The following is a 21,259-nucleotide window of genomic DNA, read 5'->3' on the forward strand; positions in this document are numbered from 1 at the left end:
AAAATAAAATAGTTTGGTATTTTCCTAACAAATAAACTTACTAGTAATAGAGTTTTAGAATTTTTACTATAATTAGTATGTTTTATATATATATATATATATATATATATATATATATATATATATATATATATATATAAATACTATATTTAGTATTTTACTATAATTTATATATATATATGTTTATGTATGAAAAAAAAAAATGAAAGAACGGAGTATTAGAATTCAAAGAGAAATCTCTCTCTCTCTTACTTTACCTACGTTATATCTTTTATCTCTTTCATGTAACGAAATTTATTATATATTTATCGATTCATATATTTATTGTTTAAATAATTTATTATTGTTTTTTTATTTGTAATATTATTCTGTAAACAATTAACAATGGTATTTGGGACACCAACATATTGTTTATAACATAATTAATATAAAATATACATAAAAATTAATAGACAATTTATGAACACATTTTATACATAGTATTTAAAATGTTTGGATGGATGGATGTTTGTTGAACGGCTACCTGGATTTTGCTGAAATTTAGTATAGATGTGGAACATAGTCTGGAAGAACACATAGAAAACTAAGTTTTTTTTTATTCCGCGCGGACAGCGTCGGGAACGAAAGCTAGTTATATCATTAAAAAACAGCCTTTTTGATAAATTTCATAAATATTTCTTACATGTTAACCGTTGGTTTCCATTGTCACTAAACTTTTAAATTTAACTGTAAAATAACATTTTTCATATATTAAAAATACAAGACCTTAAATTGTTTAAACTTTCGTGAGACATCATAATTAATTAATTAAGAAACGGCTTAACTCACGTTTTGATCGTCCGGTGGCGGCACCGACTAGTTTCGGACCCATCGGGGGTCCATCTTCATGGGTCATTCAACAGATGGACCCCCGATGGGTCCGAAACTAGTCGGTGCCGCCACCGGACGATCAAAACGTGAGTTAAGCCGTTTCTTAATTAATTAATACAAGACCTTAATTATTTTACGGAAAAAAAACTATTTTTAATATAAATAATTATGTGGAAAAATATTTTAACATTTTAATTAAATAATAATATTAACAAGTAAATAACTTTATTTTGTTTTAATGTTTTTTTTTACAAAATAATTTTTAAAATGCCCATTTTAAGCTTATCAATGTTACCGCTTGTGTATACAATGCTTGTCTTTGTGTTTGCAACACGCGAGTTTATATATGTAAGTATATTATGTAAATAGTTTTTTTATATGTTGTATATAATATGCTATTTGTATATTACTTTGAAACAACAATGTATGAGATTTGTTTTTATGAGTTTGCTTAATTAAGCTATTTAAAAATTTATGTTTAATTTTATGATTATTATACGAAATAACCGAATATTGTTTTAAAAATAATTATTCGGTTGAAAATTTGTTTTCAATATGTAAATTAAATTATATATTTTCAATTATGTTTTCAAACTAAATATTTTTTATAAACGAAAACTTTTTTTTGTTATGACATATTTTATGAAAATTAGTTTTGGAATTATAAGTTGTAATTATAATATTTTGTATTAGCACCATAATATTTGTTATATCATAATATGTTATGTTCCTTTCAGTAGTTTTCATAATTTTGAATTTTTAGTTAATATTTTGTGTTTATTTTTTTCTTTCAAATTTTAGTTTAGTTCTTTCTTTTTATTGGAGTTAGCTTTCAGTAGTATTGTATATATTTTATTTCGCTTTCACCAACCAACCCTTAAAGTAATCTTAGATAAATGTCTCTTTGGTTAATGGTCTCTAAATCTAAAAAAATAAACATATTAAGTGATACCTAATCGTTGGTAAAAACAAAATTCTTACTTTAAATGCTGCTTAATTTACCCTTAAAGTTAAGGGATGGTTGATGAAAATGACTCTTTTATTACTTTTCCCCTTCCGTTGTTATAAAAAAGTAACATAGTGAGTAAATCCCGGGGTACAGAGCTAACAATGCGTCATGGCGCATACGACGGGGGCGGAGTCCCGGGGCCGCCGGGGCAGAGTCCTAACGAGCAGGGTTGTCTCGAGCAGCTGCTGTGTGCTCTCTGCACTCCCATCTGCAAGGAGTTTGGTGTTGACCTGCAGCAGATACAGCAGCAGAGCCAAGAGCAAGTGCATTTGAATCAACCACAACCTCAACCAGGTAAGTGGATACAAAGTTTAATTATTTTCTAGGTATGTCTAAATAATTAAAATCTTTGATTTATTGAGCAAATAGTTTGTAATAAATACGTTTTAGTTTTTTATTTATTTAATATAGCTTTAGTTTAAAATGTTTATTTTTTTATTTTGTAACTTTAGAGTTATTCCTTTAGGGAAATTGAAGTTTTGACTTTTATGTTACAGCTCAGATTTTTTTATTTTATCTATCTATATATCTATATATATATCTATATATATAAAAGAAAGTCGTGTTAGTTACACTATTTATAACTCAAGAACGGCTGAATCGATTTGACTGAAAATTTGTGGGCAGGTAGCTTAGAACCAGGAAACGGACATAGGAACTTTTTTATCTTGTGTGCATTTTTTTTATTCCGCGCGGACGAAGTCGCGGGTAAAAGCTAGGTACAAATAAATATAGCATCCAGGTCTTCAAGTTTTTTCTACTTTTGATTTATCTTATATCTTACCTACAACGATGGTATTAATTTTTTTTTTGTTATATAAATTTTTTTTTTTTTTTTTTATAAAATGACTATTAATAATTTGACATTTTCCAGGACGACACAGCGAAGTTGCATCATCGGTTTCCGAACTATTTATTTTATAGAAATGGAGGGACGCGCCATTTTAAAATGTCTATTATCGCGCGCTATTCTGACAGCATTTTATTCTATATTTGTTTTATTTTTTATTCCAGAATCTACGATTTATGTGTTTTTTTTGTAAAATAATGCCTTATTTTTGTTTATTTTTAAGGCATTATTTTACAAATGCTTTTATGTTACGCAAACTAACACATAGAAATATAAACGACTACATAATTTGTATTCGTTTAAATTTCTGAACGCTTTACGTCGGCATGTATGTTATGGCACAAAAATGGGCATTTTAAAAAAACTAATTTTTATTATATCTATTTTTTTTCGTTTAAAACACCTCCATTTCCATAAATATTTAAGATTGTTTTATGAAAATGTACTTCTAAATAATATTTTTTACAAAAAGTATCAAAATCATTTGCAATTCTTATTATACTAGGTGTAAATAATTTTGATACTTTATAATAATAATTTTAATTGTAAACAGAAATTATTTAGTAATACATTTTCATTTACTTTTACAGGATTTCATCTGTAATTATATAAATATAAATGTTATAATTTTGTATTTAACAGAACTAAAAGGTCAAGGTTTCTCCAAAGAGGTGTGTCGCAGTATGATTGCGATGTTGGACAAAGACAACTCTGGCGGATTAGGATTTGACGAGTTCAAAACTTTATGGATCGATCTACGTAATTGGAGGGTAAGATTTTATAATTTTTTTACATCTTTTCATATTAACTTAACTGCTACTATCTACTTCAGTGTTTCCCAAAGTGGGCGATAACGCCTCCTTGGAGACGTTTGAAACCTAGGAGGGGGCGATAAGAGGCCCAAAAAATGGGGGGCATTGAAATTAATTAAAGTAATGAAATTGTGGTTTTTAAGTTTTAGGGCTGAATAAAAATTAGGGGGCTCTGAAATATAATTGATTTTCAAAGGGGGCGGTGAAAGAAATAAGTTTGACAATCACTGACCTACTTTATTGTATGTACGAATTTTATATTTATTCGGTCTTATGTTGAATGAAAATATCTTAATGTAACTTGCTTATATCTACAAAGTAATTTAAAGATATGTTTGAAGTCAACCTGCACTAAGCAAAGGTTGACAATGTTCTAGTCACCCCTAACTTAGGGTAAGGTTTGAACCCTGATATTGAGAACATAAGTTGACGGTATCATTATATTAATACGTGAAGATTTTATACCCCTTTTTAATATAAAAAAAACTTGTGAGCCGTCATGGGACGCCTGGCAGATGTGAAACATCGTGTGTGTACAAGTAATATGCATAAAAGATAATATTATTAAAATAAAAAATATATATATGTATACCTCAGTATAGCGTGACGACCCGTCGCCACGGCAAGCGTCGCCACGCCAACAATTCAGTTTACAAGTGATCCTATAGATGTTTCACATCAAAATTTCTTCATTATAAGTTATAATGGAATTTAGAGCAATTAGCGACTTAAATTTGAATATATTTTAGGCTGTGTTCCGTCTTTACGATACGGAAGGTCGGGGCGCGATTCCCGCACACAACTTGCGCGATGCTCTACACTCTGCCGGGTACACTGTCAATGCGCACGTCCTCAACGTGCTCGCACACAGGTAACATGCATACATACATACATACATCATCATCAACCTGCCCTTATCCCTGTGGAGGGTCGGCACAGTATGTACTACTCCTCCATACATCTCTATCAGACGTCATATCTGAATTTACCCCCTTCTTACGCATCCTCTTTCACACAATCCATCCATACTTTCTTTGGTCTTCCTCTACCTTTATAGCATACATTCAATCTCATTACATTTGTGTTTATATGATTATCATCCCTCCGCATAATACATACACACATACATACATTTTTCATACATCATAATTGAACCTGTAATCTTTCTCTTTCTCTGGCAAAAACTTAGTGTTTCTGTCTTTCTCTGGGTACTGACAATCAGGAAACATCAAGTGAGAGGGGCGGGGGAGGGGGAGGGGACCTAAATAAGATATTACGTGTATTTATTTTTTTAATCTCACTCATATATCACTTATAAAATGATTAATGGACTCCTTATTTTATATCTACAGTCAAAACCGTTTATAGCGACATCGTTTAGAACAACATACCGGTTAAATTGACCAAAATCAAAGGTCCTGGCTGAATGTTATTACATATCTTTCCTATTAATACCTGTCACCGGTTGTTACAACTATCGGTTTTTACGACTCAATATGAGTAGTCCCTTCGATGTCGTTATAACAGATTTTGACTGTAGTATAGAATTTCTGTTTTTTATTTTTTTTTCTATTTATATCCCATCATATAGAGACACAAACATAAAGACACTCCCACAAATACATATAAAATTATGAATGGTATTAAATTTTGTTGGTTTTTACATATAGATATGGATCCAGTGATGGTTACATTCAGTTTGATGACTTCATCATGTGCTCTGTACGACTCAAGACCATGATCGGTGAGTTATTACTTAGTGATCATTTAAACATACCCTTAGTGTAGATCTTATATATATAAAAGAAAGTCGTGTTAGTTACACTATTTATAACTCAAGAACGGTCGAACTGATTTAGCTGAAAATTGATGGGGAAGTAGCTTAGAACTAGGAGACGGACATAGGAACTTTTTTATCTTGTGTGCATTTTTTTTTATTCCGCGCGGACGAAGTCGCGGGTAAAAGCTAGTTTATTATAAATATCAAAGTTCCTAATTACATTTAGTCAGGCAGATAAACTATTAGAACTAAGTTAGAATTTACTTAAACTTATTTAGCTTAAAGTAAACTCTCTTTCCATCTTTGTATTGAAAGCTTAAAGTGAACGGAGATTTCAACTTTACATGACTGTCATATTTAAATTTTATATAATTATTTTAAATTGATATTGTTAAATAAGGATAGCTATTGTTATATAGTTGTTTGAGAAATATATAATACTAGCTGTTGCCCGCGACATCGTTCGCGCGGAATTAAAAAAAAAATAGTAAGTAGCCTATGTTCTTTCAGACTATGTTCTACATCTTTGCCAAATTTCATCTAGATACGTTGAACCGTTTTATAAATCCCTTGTAACAAACATTCATCCATCTAAACCAGTGTTTCCCAAAGTGGGCGATAACGCCACCTTGGGGGCGTTTGAAACCTAGGAGGGGGCGATAAGAGGCCCAAAAAATTGGGGGGCATTGAAATTAATTAAAGTAATAAAATTGTGGTTTTTAAGTTTTAGGACTGAATAAAAATTAGGGGGCTCTGAAATATAATTGATTTTCAAAGGGGGCGGTGAAAGAAATAAGTTTGACAATCACTGTTCTAAACTTTCGCATTTATAATATTAGTAAGATTAAGGAATTTACAAGTTGTCTATGGTTTAGGATTTTGACATTTGATATTTTTTTTTTATATAGCGTAATTATTATTTCTTTATAAGATATATATTAGTAATAAATAAATAATAAAACAGCAAACAATGAGCCGCTCGAGAATCTCGAACGGGAACTGCAGCTGAACTCGTGAAGAGGACATCGCGTCACAACTGAACAGTACAAATTGTACGGACTCCTCTGAATACTGCACACTGGAGATGTGTTGGAACTGTCTCCTCTTGTGTCCCCATTGTAGAAACATAAACACTAAATTAACATCTAAAAATATTTTTTTTTAGAATTTTTCTTAGCTCCTTTCAGATTTTACTGATTTAAAAAAAACAGTTCCAACTATTCTCTATTCATATCGTTTACTACAGAAATTAATGGTAGAATTTATTTAATTTTCATAATTAAAAAAAAATAAACCATAAACCTGTAAGTAGACGGTATTTCTCACTTTAAGAAAATCTACAACTACCTTCACAAAATTAAAGAAGTTTTTTTTTTAGTATTAAATAAAATAAGGTGTTGTAAATTTTCTATAACGCTAACTGTGCTACTAACTGTTTCAGTGTAAACCAATCCAAGAAATTAAAATATTTATATATATTTTCAGATACCTTTAAAGGGAGATCTTCAGGAGGAGAATACGCAACTTTCTCTCTGGAGGAATGGCTGAATCGCACAGTCTACTCATAGATAAATAGCTAAAATATATGCCTTATTATATAAATATGGTCCTAATTTAAGCGCACTATTCTATCCGGCCTAGATAAATTATATTAAAAAATAATATTTTTTTTTAATTATAGCAATGGTATTTATTGGACTTTGTTACTAATTATAATAGAAAAATTAAAAAAAAATCTCAACCCCCAAATAATGTAGTCACAAATTATTTATCTATACGGGTACAATTACTCTATTGAATTTATAATCTGTATTATTAATTATGAATTACTTGACAGTATTTTTTTCTATCCACCGACTTTTCATTCCAATAGCTTTCATTATTCACAAATAAATAAGGGACTTTAGCTGCCATGGACTTGACAACTAAAAACTAAAAAAAAAAAAAAAAACTATTGAGTTTGACAGTTATTGACGTTTCCTCCGCCATTTTGTTGACGTTAGTGTTCGTGTTGTTATGTTGGTAGTGCTGAAGTCTCATCATCTTTTAGTTACTGTGCGATTACAAACAGCATTTCGTTCATATTTATTCATTATTTTTGTATCGCGGGCTCTTTATAATATTTGTCAACAGACAATGCATTTTTATTCTGCAATTTTTTATTATATAAATATATATGACAATTTATATTTTGTATTCAAATATGAGATCTGAATTAAATGTTTATCGTATATTTTTTTTTTGTTTTATTTTTATAACAGACTAATCTTATCGAAGGAAAAACATCAATTTTATAAGTTGTCCGAGATTTATTTTGTATTAAATGCCATTATAAAACCACAAGCCAACGGTATCGGCACAAAATATCTTGTAACAAACACTTTTTACCTAGACATTGATTTTTCTAGAAAACAACTTGCTTTATGATAGTTGGACAGCAAAATTGCTAAAGTTAGAAAAAAAAACTAATAAATATTAATAACAATGTTTATTAAAAACAAATTACTTAATTTCCAGATCAGAAATAACGCAAATATGCCTTTTCGCATCTTTATTACTGAATTTTCAAACTTTTTTTTATCAAATTGTTGCAAATGAGCGACCGACTACCTAAATTCGCCGAAATTGCGATGTGATCGCTGTCCATAGATATCTACAATTTCAGATGCACTGTTTACTCTAATCAACGGAGTAGGGGGCTCACAGAAAGACAATATTTCCCCTCCTCCTTAAAATCCACTTCCCTGTACCATTCTTTCCTTATAAAAAAAGGGTAGGAAGGGAAGGAGGACTAAAATTAGGCCTCCAGCATGCACAATCATCTGACGAAACGCAGAATTACTTGCACTTAACGCCTGTGTGGTTGTGGTATTTAGCACTTGAAGCCTGTCTTCTGTATGGTTGTGGTAATTCACCGATCAACCCGGCCCATTTGTGCACACAACAATATTGTTGTGGAATCTACCACTGTTAAATACTGCTTATTGATACATCTTCAACTTTAATCTCTGCTTGTCCTAAAAACTTAACAAATACTGAGCCTAAAGAATATGCCAGTGTACTTTTTCTACTAATTAATATATTCCAATGATCTCTAGGTATTAAGACTTTCATAAAATAATTCTGTGGCTGAGGTTCACTTCCTACAAACTGCCAACTTTGCACATCAATCCAAAGATTTTGTCGACTCAATAACTGTAATATAAGACGTGGATTTTTCAATATGTCTGCTCTATCAGGTATTACAATGCCACATAGAAGTTTATCTTTAAAATCGACTTTATTTATAGTCAGGAGCATACCTCTCATTAATTCGGGATTCAGAACAACTGGTTCAAGCCAATTGAACGTATTTTGATCCTTGCAAAATAATATAACAGTCCCATCTATGTATTGTGGGTTTTTTGTGAACACTGGTATGTATATTGTTTCAATATTAGAATCTTCTATCAACTTAGTATGAATTGAATCCAGAACTAAGTCCACAGCATCTTGGCTGAGATGACCAGTAAGACCACTTGTTATCACCACACAAACACCCAACTCTTTATCTTTAGAGGCTGTCGCTTTAACATCTAAGTTTGACAGTTTCTGCCCTATCCTATCCATTACAAGTTCATCAGCTTTAGTCATCTCTTTTAATCTTTTACATGTCTCTTTAACAACAGGAAAACTCATTTTGATACTTGGGGTTGTTTCTTTTCGCTGATCAAAACTAGCTGGTTGGCTCATGGTTAGTGCAATCTGTGCAGAATATTGGCTAATCATGTCCGTAAAAAAGATTGGTGTTGCTATTTGAAAAGCATCATTCATTAGAGCTTGTTTTTTTGCTATCTTTAAACGCCGTTTCTTGCTTGCTCTTTTAGCCTTACTCTTCTTCTTTCTGAGTTTATTTTCAGTAGGTAACTCTTTTACTTTTAGAATAGGTTTGGTAGAACTGGTTACTTGATTATCAATATTTTCAGTACAAGGAATAGCAGTGTTCATTGTAACAACTCTACTTTTTTCAACAGTGTGTGTCTAAAAAGTAAGGAGATTTAAATTAATCAAGAATATTTTAACTTCAAATTGCTATGAGTAAATCATAGATCAACAATACAGTTAAACAATACATTGCAAACTTAGAAAATTACTTTTTAAGAGCTTCGATGACTCAGAGGTTAAAAACATGACTTGCAATCTGCAGGTCCTGGGTTTGAATCCCATTCTGTATGAATGTGGTTTGAGATTTCCAGTTTAAATATGTACAATTATCAGACATTCTTACGGTGAACGAAAACATCGTGATGCAACCTGCCCATATGTGAGAAGAAATACAAATACATGATGTGAAGTCAACCAACCCACACTAGGGTAGGCTCTAAGCCTCTCGGTGGGAATGTATTGTGGGCTGATGATAATTAAATACTATTAAAAGTTAATAAATTGCCTTTTCAGTTTAAATAATATTTTATTCTACTTACTTTTGAAGCTACTGGAGCCACAGAGAGAATACTTTTATCCAGTTTATATCCATCCAATCCTTTTTTTACCAAGTCACCCTCGTTTCCATCAGTTACACAGATCTTTATATTTTTCGTGCCATTCATGTCTTGTAAAAAGTCACCCAGCAAAAATTGACTAATATTACATTCCTCTTGGATTAACTTTTTTAAATCGTTGTAGGTAATCTAAAATAATCAGTTTTTCAATCAACCTCTAACTTTAAAATTTATTTCTAATGATAATAGAGAACTAATTATTATACATACCTTTTGTGGTATACCAAATATTGTTAACATCATTTTTGCTTTTAAAACTTGATAAATAACTTCGCTGCAAGTTTGGTTTGAGCGGTTTTCAAATTTCAAAAGTGAACAAGTAAATACAAAGAGTAAAGAGCATATTATACCTGACAAAGATTAAAAACAAGTCAATGTTGTTTTCTGCCAATTTAAAAAGCATTTTTTTAAAATCTTACCGAAATCACGGTCGTAAAGTTAAAAAAAAAACTGAAATATTAAAAGAAAACGGAGATAATACTATTTTCCAACCTTTATATTTCATTGTAATAATTTTTTGATAAACTTGTTTGCTCGTTTTGTCTGTATTTGGTTTACTTAATGTTAACTTTTAAAATATATCTAGGATGTAATATTAGTTAGTAATTTGCGGTAAATTGAAAGGCTGTAAAAAAAAAATTACCTCTCCTCGGAATTTTTCACTTACCGTGGACTTCTGAACTTTTTGTATGACGCGCTCTATCTACGGCTAGTGGTAAATCAATGTTCTGAGACCAAAACCTCCGTTTAAAACATAGTTTTCTCTTTCGTCGAGGATAATGACAAGGAAACAAGGATGACGATATAGGGATTAGAAACCCACGATTACACGGTCAAGTTTCTATTTGTGCCCTGTAATACTATTGTTGTAACTTGTAACACTTAAGTGATTTAGGAAACTTAAAATGCGTAAAATAAACAAAATTACAATTGTATACAAATATTTATTAACACAAATCATACACGTAAATTTCAATAAAATACTTTAATAAGTTTAATGCAGGAGCTAAAAATTTAAAAACTGGTTACATTCATGCACAGGTGGGCACAGTTAATCGAAAAGTTAACTTCGTTAATCGTTAATTCGTTAATTAAAAAATTAACTTCGTTAATCGTTAAAGCGTTAAAATCTCGAAAATTTAACGCAAGTTAAAGTTAATCGTTAACAGTTAACCATACCAAAATTTTACATACTAATTTCACACTTATGTGGCGACACTTGTTTAAAATAGTAATTTGACTATACATTTATAGAATGAATTTAATATTTGTTTTTTTTTAATTAGTATTAGAGACAAGTATGAATGCATTATAGTATATTTCATTACGAGTGCGGAAAGCCTGTCATTGCAGAGTTCCGACAAATGTCTATAAGTTGACATCTGGAACAAGTTGTAATGACAGTTTCGTGTACTAAACATCTATTTTTGATACAGTTGCGAAAAAATGAAGCAATTTAATAGAATAATAAAAACTCAATAAACTCAACTAACTAAAATGTTTGGAAAATGGCGCCAACCGTTAAAGAATACAAACAGAGATTTTTTTTGTTTTCTTCACCCATTCTGGGCAGGCAAAGGGAACTATGCCTAAACAACCAAGTCCTTAGTGGATTATTTTTATTGATATGAAATGAAAATGAAATTTAATGAGATGAAATAAAATGAAAACTAACCTAATTCATTAAATCAAATCATTAAATCTGATATTGTAACAAATTAGGAGCTTCTTTTTAGAAATATTTGCATGAATCATAAAAACTTCAATGATTTTTTTTTGTAAAAATTTCGTGGTTGGTTTTTCTTTTTAACAGACATTATTTTGACAGGGAAAGAGAACGCACGAGTTTGGAAAAGCTTAAGAAAAAGTAGGAGTAAAAAAGTGTTTTAATACAGTTGCTCAAAAAGTGGCGTATTACAGGGACGAAGAGCGTTCGGAATGTGGGCTATTACATACTCGTGCTTTTATATACTCGTAATGAAATATACTATTTCGAATCTTCTTTTGATTTTTTTCTGTTGTTCACGTCTTTCCCGGGTGCTCTGATGCATCACACTTGCACGCGAACGTCGAGTCGCCGGCAGACGCCCAACATAGCTGAACTTACGAGCGTAGCGTGGCACGTAATTTGAACAAAATGACAGCACGTCTCCAAGTTTCTAATTTAACGATTAACGGACTTTTATTAACGGAAGTTGAGTTTAACGGAAGTTAACAAAAGCGTTAACACTTTTTGAAGTTAACTTAAAAGTTAATCCGTTAAGTATAATGTTAACTTCGTTAATTAACGATTAACGGATTAACGAGTTAACGCCCAGCTCTGCATTCATGTATTACAACATTTACGTATGATAATAAGAAGTGATCAAAACGAATACAGTCATTATAATAGACCTAACCTTATTGACATTGTCTAAACGTGAAGTAATTGTTATTTGTATACTATATATAATATTATACTATTGTATACTATATATCTTAATATATATAAATCTCGTGTCACAATGTTTGTCCTCAATGGACTCCTAAACCACTTAACCGATTATAATAAAATTCGCACACCATGTGCAGTTCGATCCAACTTGAGAGATAGGATAGTTTAAATCTCAAATTATAGTCGCAATTTTAATTTATTGCTAATTATTTGACAGTCACAATTATCTGTTAACTCCAAATGATTCTAACAGATGTCGATACCTTTCGACTGGGTTGAGTAAGTAATCAATAGATGGCGCTGCTATGGTAAATCTACGAACGTGTCATATAAGCTTATTAACTGCGCGCGGATGGAGTCGCGAGCGACAGCTAGTATTTATATATAAAACAGTTAGTATTATATTAAAACTCAATACATTTATTAATACAACTAGCTGTCGCCCGCGACTCCGTCCGCGCGCAGATAAAAAAAAACTTAATTTTTTCTCGCCTTTAAAACCTTCCCTAGATCTCCACGAACATTTCAAGACTAAGATAAGATAAATCCGTTCAGCCGTTCTCGAGTTTTAGTGAGACTAACGAACAACAATTCATTTTTATATATATAGATTAAATACAACTTAAAACTACCAAGTTTCACACCATTCATTATCATATTCATCTTGTGTATCTGTATGACTGGTTGGCAATGGCGGCTGCTCCGGCATCACCGGCTTGAAGGACAACATCTCAGAGACCATGGCGTCCGGCACTTTGTAGTACTCCACATCTGACAGACGGATGTACATAATGGCCCCGCCTGTCACCGCACAAAGAACCACTTAACATTAAATATATCATCAAAATGGGTAGGAAATAAACGTCCTCGACTGTATCATAGCTGGGGAACAAGATTAAAATTTGTTTTCTATAGTCCAGTCGCGGAGCACGAAGAATTTCGTACAATGACCTCTTTACCTACTGACAGTGGTCATAAACATTTTTGTATTTAGTGCGGTTTACATGAATTATTTGAAGGAGAAAGAAAATTTACCAACTTATGAAATATAGTTATTATTATTATATAAATTATTTATTTAGATTTTATATTACAAGTAATAAAAATCTAAGGAAGAAAAAAAAAGATTCCTCTGTATCGGAGTAACTGCTTTCCGAAGACGTCTCGCCTGTCACATTTATTACAAAAGAACAAACCTTATAGTCTCCAGTAAAAGGTTTACAATCCCTGAGGACGGCGGCCATTTTATCTGTGCGAGCGAGACTCATTTACGCGGGAGTGACAGAGACAGGTAATGACAGTTCAATGTACGAAATTCTTCCTCCTCCGCGACTGGACTATAGTGTGCGAGCAAATATTTTCTACCACTACTATACCCAGTTTACATTATTCCAGTCCAGCGACCACATTACAGCTGGAAATAACACCACTGGAATGTACAATACATTGTATTACAGTGCGTTTACATTTTTACAATAATCTAGCACTGGATTAGATCACTGGACTGGGATAATGTAAAGTGGACATTAGAAAGTGACTATCTTACATATATTAGTGCCGTCGGCTTCAGCGAACTTTGGCAGTGTTGTGAGCGGCACCTTGCAGTACATGAGGTTGAAGGCGCGGTCGCTGCGGTACATCTTCACCGCGTGGTACTTCTTCAGGAACTTCAGCATCATGTCCTTGTTAGGTAGGAACGGCTCGCCGTAGATCTGAACATTATCCGTATACTTATACAATTTGATGTATACTTCGCCTCAAGTAGAAGTCTACATTTTAGTGAATAAAACTTAGTATAGTTCGACTAGCATCTTATGGCAGTCGTAAAATATGTGATTTAACAATGTCATATTTGATATATAGCTTCAAACTTTCGTGGTTTTTACTAATATAATGTTCGTAAGAAACGGGATTCTTACCACGATTAGGCTGTTTGAGCTCCCGATATTTCGGCACAGTTGCATGTGCCGTGTTCACGGGTTGACTGAGTCAGTTCAGTCAACCCGTGAACATGGCGCATGCAACTGTGCCGAAATATCGGGAGCTCAAACAGCCTAATCGTGGTAAGAATCCCGTTTCTTACGAACATTATATTAATGTCATATTTGACCAATAAGAAAGCTGCATAGTTTAATGTTGCCATTTTTATAATCTCGAATGATGAAACGTAGGTCAATTTACGAATGTGTTTGAATGTATCCATTTAAATAATATTTAAAGGAAGGATAAGAACAAAAAAAAACTTAATTGCAACATGAACTAATTTCAGAAGAAGTTAGGAAATTTTCGCTCACTGGCAACACTAAAAACTTGTAGGCGCCGTAAATGTCAAAAATATTTGATTGAAATGTTCACAATATTCATTAACTTTTCGAACCACGCATTATTCCATAATAAAAAAAATAACATATGTTAATACTCACTCTCACTCTATAGTACATACTCTTCTTCTGTAATATATTGTCCTTTACAACTATCTGTACCATCTGAAAAAGAGTAGTTTTAAGTTTTCCATCTCTTTCTACACAATTGGATTAGAATCTATTTTCTATACAACTTATAATGTGAAAACTTTAATAAAACAAATAAAAACACCTTAAAAGTAATAATTAAACGGGAACTAGCAAATTATCTACATAAGTTTTATATATAATACATAGTTACTTGGCACGTCTTGATGAAGATAACTGTTCAGTTCGACGTGCCAACTCAAATGCCTTAGTGTATATACAGTCGAACCAGGATAAACAACACACCTATATAAGCAAGTCATTGACCATTTCTGACGGACTATATCTATAAATGAGAAACTTATATACTAACCATAGGTATATAAGGGATGATTTTCTTCAACTCAAACCTGACCTTCTGCACAGCCAATTCTTCTTCCATCGGTTCTTCATTGGTGCTTGTCTTTAACTCACTTATGTGGTTTTGTAACTAAATCATATTAAATGAATAATTATTAAATTCATTCTAACTGTGGGTTTTTGAGATCAAAATATCTATTTAAAACTAGCTATTACCCGCGACTTTATCCTCGAGGAATAAAAAAATGCACACAAGATAAAAAAGTTCCTATGTCCGTCTCCTAGTTCTAAGCTACCTCCCCATCAATTTTCAGCTAAATCAGTTCGACCTATCTTGATTTATAAGTAGTGTAACTAACACGACTTTCTTTTATATATATATAGATAAAATATATGCTATGTTTCATACAAACATTTTGGTTTCAGAAACCCACGTTAAGTATTCAAAAATAAAGTTATGTAATAATATTTACCACAAAAATGTCAATCATTTTGGATAAGAGAAAATCAATGTAAAAAAAGTGTAGCCATTTCTTGCCGTCATAAAAAAACATCCTATTTCGGAAGTGGAAACACATATTTTAGAGACTGACATTTTATTCCATATTATGCCAATAGTGTGTTGCCATATTAAAATTTTAAATTAAAAAAATAAATACACGTCAAAAGTAAAGAATAAAATTTTGTATGTTATTAAATTCAATGGAAATTAAAAATTACAACAACACATAGGCTACTTATTAAGTATTTTTTGATTCCGCGCAGACGGAGTCGCTGGCAACAGCTAGTCAATCCCGAAATGCATTTACATAATCAGCCAGTGACATAATTTCTCATTTTCATTGAATTCTACTAAACAAACACTTTTGACCATAATAAATAACAGTTGTACCAAAAATGTTAAATACCTTCATGCTTATAGCCTTTGCATACTTTGTACAAATCACTTGCACCTTATCCAATGGCATGTTAGATAGAACTACAACAAAAAAAAACATATTTCTCTAACTGTCCTGTCTATTACACAACATTAATCTATTTATCTAGCGTTGGTTAATAATTTAAAATATAACTATTTTTAAGAAGACAGAAAGAAAGAAATTGTAATCTGAATGCTTTATTTCTTTATTAGTGGTCATTGCCATTGTTCAAATTGCGACCATTATTTATAATTAAAGCATTTTTATATAATTAAAAATAATACTATCAATTAAATAAACTTTTTCCAAATTAACTTTAACTGCATCAAATTATATGCATCCAATATTAATTTAACAGTGGTAGATCCCGCAACAACAATATTTGTTGGGTGAAGGAATTGGCCGGGTCGACCGGTGAAATACCAAGACCACACAGAAGACAGGCGTCAAGTGGAAGAAATTCCGCGTACAGTTTGATAAGTGTGGTGCCGGAGGCCTAGTTTTAGCCCTCTTTCCTTTCCCACCCTTTTCTTATTAGAAAGGATGGGAAGGGGAAGTGGATTTGGCAGAGGAGAGGGTGAAAAAGAAGGGGAAATATTCTCTTTCTGTGCGTCCCCTTCTCTGTTGATTAAAGGTAGGCAACACATCTGCATTTGCGGATGTCTATGGGCAAGTCGCCTCGCTATTTCGGCGAATTCAGGTGGCCGTTTGCTCGTTTGCCACCTTTTGGCATAAAAAAAAATCCATTTTTTTAAAATTTGATACAAAGTTTTTCCTATTAATTATTTTATCCATACTATCTATTATAATATTAAACTGACATACCATAAGGTCTGTCCGTAGGTGTGACAAGATCATCCTGGTTCAGTGCAGAAGGAGGTTTCCCCGCTGCCCTTTCTATATTATTAAAATTTGACAGAATCAAACTGAAATCACAATGATGTGGGTGCAACTTCCTGTACTGCTTGGTCAGTTTAAAACATGTATTAACATCCGTACCCTTTATCATTATCCAACGTAATTTATTCAGTAAGTCCTGAAAATTATCAGTGAAAAATTACATTTACTTCAGACTTAAAAAGATAAGTATAAATAATGGCATCGGAGATAAAAAGTAATTGAACTAATTACTAATATTATAAACTAGCTTTCACCCGCGATTCCGTCCGCGCGGAATAAAAAAATGCACACAAGATAAAAAAAAGTTCCTATGTCCGTCTCCTAGTTCTAAGCTACATCCCCATCAATTTTCAGCTAAATCAGTTCGACCAATCTTGAGTTATAAATAGTGTAACTAACACGACTTTCTTTTATATATATATAGATGTGGATATATTTGGATGTGTATTTGAAGGGCTATATCTCTTAGAAATTTGGCACAAATGTAGAACTTGTCTAGAAGAACATATTAGGTAATAATTTTTTTTTAATCCCACACGGATGGAGTCTCGGGCTACAGCTAGTATATGAAAGATTAAAAACGTTGAATAACTAGTACTAATGATGTTTTTGGCCAAATCACTTAACATCTAGGTAGGATTGTAATACATTACTTTATTACTAGCAGTACCCCGCAGCTTCCTCAGAGTGGAATTAAATAAAAGGTACTCTATAATAGACACGGATACATCAGCTATCTTCTCATCAAAGTCCTATTAAAATTGGTCCAGCCATGATATTATCCATGTAAAACTCGGCCTTGCCAACATAAAAAAAATATTTCAATATTACAGAAACTCCAATTGTATTAATTGTACATAGATAGATTGATGAAAATAGGTCCCTTATACCCATTTACTTCGGCAAAAAAACATTTACACCTGTAAATGTGTATATTTTAAAGTGCATGCTGTTAATTAAACTAAGAGGTAGCTTTTAACACAAAAAAAATAAAAATCAATGTTACTTAGGACCCATCAAGATAAAAGAAAATAATAGTAGATATGACACAAACCTCAGCAATTGTTTGCAGTAGTTTATGACCAGTTGTTTTACTGAGCTTAAATAAACCAGCATACTTTGATTGTAGTTCCTCCAAAATCTCAGAGTGAGCAGCATGGAGCACCTGAAAATTATTAATCAAATAAAAAAATAAGAAAACCTAGTAAACCATTATCTGTTTACTGCATGGACCATTGACCGATGAAATTATAATGTTCCATCTCTTCCCCTCTCAACTCATTCCTATAAGAAAAAGATGAGTAAAGAATAATAATCTCTAGGGAATTCAAACAATATCAATTATCAAGTAATTTGGAATGTAAAAACTTATTGTATTTGAATTTAAACATGTAATATATGTGTCGGAAGAGCACCGCCCGAAGTGTTTGAAAAACACACAACGTCAGTGGTGGTAGCACCACTAACATAATTTTTAGCATTGATCATCCTTAAATGAAACGCAGCCTTTGATGAAAATCCTTATATTTTGCAGCAGAGTTTTTGCCTCCTTGAAGAGCTCTGAACACTCCGGCGGTTGTACTGAGACTGGCTCTGTGCCGCCGGAACATTTTTATTTATACCCTCATGAGACTTACAATAAAGTGTTTGAATTAAGTAATCGTTTGTAAATTAATCTCAAAATTACAATAAATGAAGTTTTAATCAATTAATCGATTGTAAGAACGTATTTACAAGAGTTATTTAATTAATTTCAACAATGAGATAATTTAATAAGATGGTCACGCCGATATATGTCATGTGTTTCAATGTATATAAGAAATTATTTACCTGTCCCAATGAACCTTCGTTAGCTATACCGTAAGCTCTGCGAAGAGGATTTGGCAGTCCAAGAGGCTTCACTGCGCTGGGTAACTGAGAAATTAAGTCAAAATAAATTTTTAAACATTATTCATCAGCATCAGCTCTCTATACATCCTCACTGAGGGGCTCGGAACCTTTTTTTTTTTTTTTTTTGTTTTAAAGTCTGGAAATGCTTTTACGCACCCCTACGCCGGGCTGTGCAATGGCGTAGGGAATGTGGGACTCGCCGGCCGCAGAAGGCGACCGGAATACCCACTAAAACCAGACTGCCCTCTGACGCGTTACGGCGGGGCCACGGGAAACGCGTTAGCTTACTTCCGTGACCCCGCCTGCGTTTGGCCCTAAGGGGCCCTCAATTTTGAGGCGTGGGGAGAAGGGCAGCAGCAAATTGCCGCCTCCTTCTCCCCACTCTTCTGCGCCGGAGCGGGGGCGCTAGGGGATCCCCTTCGCGCTCCCGCTCCCTCTCCTCCTTCTGCGATATGACAGTTTCGCAGAAGGAGGAGACCGCGTTCCAAGACCTCTCACTTCCCAACATGGCGCGCACGACGCCGGGAAGTGAGAGGTCGCCGCCTATCGCCGCCACCAGGGTGCGGCGCTCTTCTGTCCAGGCGCAGCACACTTCAAGTGTGTGCTGCGCCGTATCCTCATCGGCGCCGCACCCGTGGCAGCGCATCGTCTCTTCCCTTCCGATCCGACACAGGTACCGTCCGAAACAGCCATGTCCAGACAGCACCTGTGTCAGTCGGAAGGTAAGGAAGCCGTGGCTCCTCCCACACCACTCCGGGAGCTGTGGGCGTAGAGGGGCTCGGAACCTACCCCAAGTTAGGGGTGACTAGGCCATAGTCAACCATGCTGGCCCAGTGCGGGTTGGTTGACTTCACACATATTTTTTTTTATTTTTCTCAGATATTATAAATTATAAAAATAAGGATAAATGTACATATAAAAATCGAGAACCAAAAAACACATTGGTATATGGCGGGATTCAAACCCAGGACCTGCAGATTGCAAGTCAAGTGCTTAACCACTAAGCCACCATCGCCCACTAAGCTACCGACGCACATTATTCACACAAGTATTAAAAAAAATTATATTTGTTTGTTTTAAACAGGCTCAGGAACTATGTGGAAGCTACACTATTTCCGGGTAAAACAGGTTATATTTTTTTTTCTAGATTTTTTTTTAATTCAGTGTGGAGTTGTTGGCAACTGTTATTTACAATAAGATAATAGCCAAAGTAGTTTTGAAATTGCCATGTTTTTGTTAAAGACACTGGTTGAAGATTTTTAACTACATCATAGAGTTTTTATTTACTAGATATGTCATATGTCACTATATTTTGTTAGTTATGTCAAGTGTCATTGTTTTTCTAACTTTTCTTATAATATTAATTTTGATTAAAATAAATCCTTAAATACGGACTTTAATAGTTTTTACTTTTCTTTATTATTTTCCCTCTATATATACATACTCTTTGTCCTACTGAAGAGAGTGAGATTTACCATTAATACCTTTGTTATGGTATTGGACGATAAAAAATAATACATTAGTTCAAATCAGTTTGATGGAATTTAACGAAGTGCTACATTTAGTGAGATATAACATGTGTTTTACTGCCTCAGTGAAATAATGTTTCTTTAAAACTTACTGCTGGTTCAACATCAGGTATTGTAGCATGTAGTTTGACTTTACCAAACATAGTATTGTTTATTTTATTCACGACTGTCTGTGGGTCAAGCATATCAGACAGACGTACATATCCACATCTGGTACTTTTGGTAGATTTTATAGTAAGTACTTCATACTTCCCTCTTATTGCTTGTATTAATTTTCTCACCAATAGTTTCATATCCCACTGCAAGAAAAAAACAAATTTATTTTAACATATTTAAAGTTTTTATATGTGAAAATGGTTATATTAAATCCATCCATCATTTTTAATTTAAAACGAGCAAACGTGACTTAATATCTCCTTAGACATAGATTAGAAATAATTAATATATATCGTTTGGCTTAGGAAAATTTGAAGAAAAATAGAAATAAACCATTTCATGCACAAATCAAATTACTTACCCACGGAGGCAATCCAGATACAATTATAAGTGTCATTTTGATACAACGTCTTTTTATAATAAGTTTTTTATTAATGATTTTTTTCAAATAGTTTTATTTTATTTTCATACGCAAACTAGCAATGAAGCAAGCAAAATAACAATGCAAGGATTGAAATAATCAATCAGACAATCTGACACTGGCAAAGATGAACACCAAAGAGTACAATAATTTATAAACAGAAACACATTTGAACACTAAACAGAAAGTCCGACAAAGAAAAGAGAAACTAATTCAAATTCAAATGAAGAAATACTCAAGTGCGTCAGAATTACGATTTATTTTTGAACAAATAAATTTTTATTCTTCTTATATTGGGAATTTAAAACTTCATTAATGTCCAGAATCAATTGTTTGA

General features: G+C 32.7%; 3 protein-coding genes across 8 annotated transcripts in view; 1 reads left to right on the top strand and 2 right to left on the bottom strand.

The window, feature by feature from the left end:
* Positions 1-6,977, top strand: part of LOC106707980 (calpain-A) — a 32,357-nt gene extending 25,380 nt beyond the window's left edge. For 2 of the 6 annotated variants that reach the window (XM_045684731.1, XM_045684732.1), the window contains 5 exons: positions 1,973-2,173; positions 3,372-3,499; positions 4,291-4,412; positions 5,212-5,285; positions 6,807-6,976. In XM_045684731.1, coding sequence (XP_045540687.1) covers positions 1,973-2,173; positions 3,372-3,499; positions 4,291-4,412; positions 5,212-5,285; positions 6,807-6,889 — 608 coding nt within the window. In that variant the 3' untranslated portion in view covers positions 6,890-6,976. Of the gene's footprint in view, positions 1-1,972; positions 2,174-3,371; positions 3,500-4,290; positions 4,413-5,211; positions 5,286-6,285; positions 6,373-6,806 lie in introns of those variants that run through there. The other 4 variants (XM_045684728.1, XM_045684729.1, XM_045684733.1 and 1 more) reach the window with 4 other exon arrangements.
* Positions 6,978-8,213: 1,236 nt separating this feature from the next.
* LOC106708014 lies at positions 8,214-10,155 on the bottom strand. Its single transcript, XM_014499465.2, has 3 exons — positions 10,073-10,155; positions 9,785-9,991; positions 8,214-9,341 (listed from the first exon to the last, which is right to left on the bottom strand). Exons 1-3 carry the CDS (start codon positions 10,103-10,105, stop codon positions 8,292-8,294), a joined length of 1,290 nt encoding a protein of 429 aa, XP_014354951.2. The 5' UTR covers positions 10,106-10,155; the 3' UTR covers positions 8,214-8,291.
* A 2,696-nt stretch (positions 10,156-12,851) lies between these two features.
* LOC106708047 lies at positions 12,852-21,056 on the bottom strand. Its single transcript, XM_014499519.2, has 10 exons — positions 20,863-21,056; positions 20,438-20,644; positions 18,757-18,840; positions 17,981-18,091; positions 16,852-17,062; positions 16,015-16,085; positions 15,120-15,236; positions 14,720-14,782; positions 13,843-14,008; positions 12,852-13,097 (listed from the first exon to the last, which is right to left on the bottom strand). The coding sequence occupies exons 1-10, from the start codon at positions 20,896-20,898 to the stop codon at positions 12,925-12,927; spliced, it is 1,239 nt and encodes a 412-aa protein (XP_014355005.2). The 5' UTR covers positions 20,899-21,056; the 3' UTR covers positions 12,852-12,924.
* Positions 21,057-21,259: the final 203 nt, after the last annotated feature.

The sequence above is a fragment of the Papilio machaon genome, chromosome 27 (genome assembly GCF_912999745.1).
Source record: "Papilio machaon chromosome 27, ilPapMach1.1, whole genome shotgun sequence".
Lineage (NCBI taxonomy): Eukaryota > Metazoa > Arthropoda > Insecta > Lepidoptera > Papilionidae > Papilio > Papilio machaon.